The sequence below is a fragment of the Rutidosis leptorrhynchoides genome, chromosome 9 (genome assembly GCF_046630445.1).
Source record: "Rutidosis leptorrhynchoides isolate AG116_Rl617_1_P2 chromosome 9, CSIRO_AGI_Rlap_v1, whole genome shotgun sequence".
Classification (NCBI taxonomy): domain Eukaryota; kingdom Viridiplantae; phylum Streptophyta; class Magnoliopsida; order Asterales; family Asteraceae; genus Rutidosis; species Rutidosis leptorrhynchoides.
In genome coordinates this window covers 331,001,019-331,005,026 of record NC_092341.1, presented here as the reverse complement: position 1 = coordinate 331,005,026, position 4,008 = coordinate 331,001,019, and the positions used below count along the sequence as shown (strand labels likewise).

The 4,008-nt window shown below is 34.5% G+C and overlaps 1 protein-coding gene across 1 annotated transcript; it reads left to right on the top strand.

Moving 5' to 3' along the window:
* Nucleotides 1-1,846: 1,846 nt before the first annotated feature.
* LOC139869062 (DNA N(6)-methyladenine demethylase ALKBH1D-like) lies at nucleotides 1,847-2,712 on the top strand (the record flags this gene model as incomplete). The annotated part of the gene is given in 4 exon segments (XM_071857391.1): nucleotides 1,847-1,885; nucleotides 1,967-2,235; nucleotides 2,237-2,264; nucleotides 2,437-2,712. Coding segments are annotated over 4 exon segments (612 nt in total), but the record flags the coding sequence as incomplete, so codon positions are not given.
* Between the last annotated feature and the right edge of the window lie 1,296 nt (nucleotides 2,713-4,008).

Here is a 4,008-nt window from a genome sequence, read left to right as displayed (position 1 = left end):
TACGATGTTAGAAATTGGGTATGAATTGACTGTCCGGATTGATTCTTGAATTGTGTAATCACTTTCTCTATAAAGTATTTCGACCCAATGATTGTCTTGGTATCACGAAATCTTTACAGGTATAAGACAAGAACGTAATTAGTGTTTTTGACAATGAAATCACTAATCAAATATCTCAGAGAGTTTGTGTGTTTTCTATTTGTTGTATGAATACAGAGAATATCCAAAAACGGATTATTAAAACTGTACATATGACAATTACAATTTTGAAAAGATGTAACCTTTCATAATGGGCGGGAAAAACTGTTGTAACACTTGGCTGGACCCCGCCAGGGGCGCTGCCCCCTTGATCCCCGCAATTACGCGATGTTAGCAGCCAACTCTTATGGGCGTGTCCGCACTCTCCGAACTCGTTGTTAAGTATGACTAACTAACCCTTAAATTTAAGTAAATCTCAATTAACTAAAATGAATGTTGGATGACACTAAAATCACCAACATACGAGTAATTTATATTAATTATTACTATGACAATTTACAATTACAATGAAACCTAAAATTACAATTACAATGACAATTTACAATCTTAAAAAAAGGTTATACATGTGATATATATTTTATTTTATTTTATTTATTCATTTATAAACATAAAAATAGATCCTGCATTCTTACCCAAATTATGGGGAGTATTTATATTTATTTATTTTAATTTATATCTCCAGCAGCACAGCACCCTAATTAACGTAACGGCAGCTGGTCGATCCATCGTAACCCTAACTTAACCGCAGCTGGTGAATCTATCGTAATCGTAAATCAAATATCTATTTCGATATGTCATCTGATTGTGGCTGTCGTTTAATCACGTTTGAGGATTCTGAAAACGAAAGTGATTGTGGAAACGTTCATAAGGTTAGTTTTATTCGATCAACTTATTTCATTCATATTTATGCCGTACAGCATTGCGTTTAGTTAGTACGGACTTATGTTATTAACATTAGATTAGATTCTAATAATGATCTCTCAGGGTTCTTCTAAACTTATAGTTACATAAATGTATGCTAAATAGCTACAGCTGATGAAATTTTAAATAACATCCACTAATTAATCATCAATACTTAATTGAATCGGTCCATTATTATGTTAGAATCGTAAATGGCATCCATCCACTGATATTATAATTACTATGCATTTATTAATTACTTACAATAACTAACATTGTTCAATATCCAGCACTCTTCAAAGAAAATGCAAAAGAAAGAGAATATACAAAAGCCTAAGGCATCTAAGGTTTGTGATTCTGGGCTTGATTCAAATGTGGTCGATGGGGGTTTGACTAAGTCAAAGAAAAAGCAAAAGAAGAAATTGCCGGGCAATGACGGGTCACTCTTGCTGCATGATGAGGAGGACGATGTTATTGGGTTTATTTTATGTTGGGTCTTTTTGTTTGGGCTTGTATCAAATAAGTGGGCTATATGTCCAGAGTAGTTTTTGTTTTGTTTAGCACGTTTCCAGTCAATTAGAATGAGTCGTAGGTTAGTTGGAGTCTTCCTTATTTTCAGCAGTAACGTTGGGCAATAGGCGAACGTGGTTGAGTCTTGTAATCGTTATATATACGCTCCTGATTCATGAATAAGATGATCGAGTTTGTTTGCCTGTACTCTTGAACACTTCAGATGTTACTTTTGGGGATACGGCCCAACTGTTTCTTAGTGATGAGCCCAATGTTGTTTCTAATGAATTGAATGAAACAAGTCCATTCAGTTTAATTATTCCCAGAAGCACAGAGTCACTATGTGGTGGGATCAACAATGGGGAAAATCTTAAAAGTCGTTCATGTGTAGTACTGATTGGTTCTTTTGAAGAATTACGTCAGCATGAGTGATCAGGTACATATATCTTTGGTTGGTAAGCTTAATGTTTGTTCTTTTTTTAATGAAGAATATATTTGATTAGTTAAAATTCTGTAGGTTGAAATAGTGAATACTTGTCAAGAATTTGGTATGGGTCCCGGTGGATTCTACCAGCCTATGGAAAGAAACAGAGAAAAACTTAACTTACAGATGATGTGCTTTGGTCGAAACTGGGACCCACAAACAAAGTATGATTCAAAATACAGAAGCGATGGCTCTGAAGCACCACCCATTCCTGATCAACTCATTTCATTGGCTGTGACCTCAATTCAAGATTCTCAAGCATATGATGATTCCATGCCTTCAATGGACCCTGACATTTGTGTTTACCACTGGCCGACTTGGTCTTCATCAGGTAATTAATTATTTAATTATATGTGTGTGTGTGTATATATATATATATATATATATATATATATATATATATATATATATATATATATATATATATATATATATATATATATATATATATTATGGTAGAAATGTTTATGTATGTATGTTTATTATATCCACGTACAATGCAGGATCGAGATGAAAGCAAAAGTAGTTTGAAAAGAGGGTTGCCGGTGGTTTCTATCTCGGTTGGTGACTCGGCAAAATTCTTGTATGGTAATAGTAAGAAAGTGCGAAGAGCAAATGAGGTTTTATTGGAATCTGGAGACGTTTTGATATTTGGGGGAAAGTCTAGACATGTATATCACGGTGTGACTAATATCATCCCGAATTCATCTCCTTTGTCATTGCTTCAACAAACCATGCTCAGACCTGGTCGTCTTAATCTTACCTTCAGGGAATATTGACTTATTGACTACTATTTCTTATTTTACTATGTGTAGATTTGTTAATTTGTTAGTATCTGTGGATGTTGATTAGGGTCTTGTTTTTTATAATAATTGGAGGAGCATTTTTGAGTATATTTGTAGTAATAATCTGGTTATATATTTTCTATTTTTTTTAATGAAATTGTAGTCTTAATTCTGATCTTGCGTTACTGCTGCTAGTGTCTGTACTTCATAAAATTGTATAACCCAACTTTTGTTTATTTAGTTAAAAACGTGGGTGGTTTATGGGTTTGAATTCGTTATCAGAATAAAAAGCCATGTGAAATATTCAGAAACAATCAACTATTGAAATTCGATCTTTTCCTTATTAAATGAGGTGTCAAAAAAGTTCTGTATAAATGAACGTATCGAAAGTAAAAGCGGGAAAAAGATGACGAAAACCTTTTTTCTTTCTTTTGCAGCTGACTTGACACGTTTAATATGGGTTGATATAAGCGGGCTATCATTGCCTGCATGATATAATGGATGGTTTATTTGGATGCGGTGTCGTTAAGTCACAAACGTTTATCGAGGGTATCAAGAGGTACTAATGGTTTTCAATTTATAATTAGTGGGGGACTAAATCCACTTTTTCTTCCTATTTATAGGTAGAGAGAGCAACTATGACCCAAGATTCTATTCTTGAATGAACGATAAGTGAATTACAACTAGAGACGTTAATTCCATTTGAGTGATTAGAACACTCCTCAACAGATTGAGCAATGACCGTACTAGTAGCCACGTTAACGAACTCGTTCAAATTACACTTTTGGTTAACGAACCCTTGTCTTTGAATAGCGGCGTCAATTTTCATGTAGTGAGCACTATATGCAACAGATTTAGGTCGCGGTTCTTCCAAAACAGTAGTACAAAGAACATGATTAACAACAATCGATTGCAGTGTTTTAGCTACACAATTGTCGTTCTCGATCACCTCATATCTATTACATTACATCAGTACCCGAGCCTCCACCTAAACCATCATTGACAGCTCCTTCTCCAACACCAATCGGATTCCCAACAAAACCATACTCCTCTTGTAGCAAAATGTCCCGGTTCATAGAAAAATCGCACTCCAAATATAGACCATATTTAATCAATCGGTTCAAAAGAATGGGATCATTCAATTCATTAACCAAAACGTTGGATTTAAAGCTAACACGAGATTAAACCAAAGCAACCTCAAGCAATCCGTGTATATGTTTTACCGATTGAGATTCAATAAAAACAAAAAGTGAACCTGCGTTCACAATGGAGGCCAGAAGCATACACGAT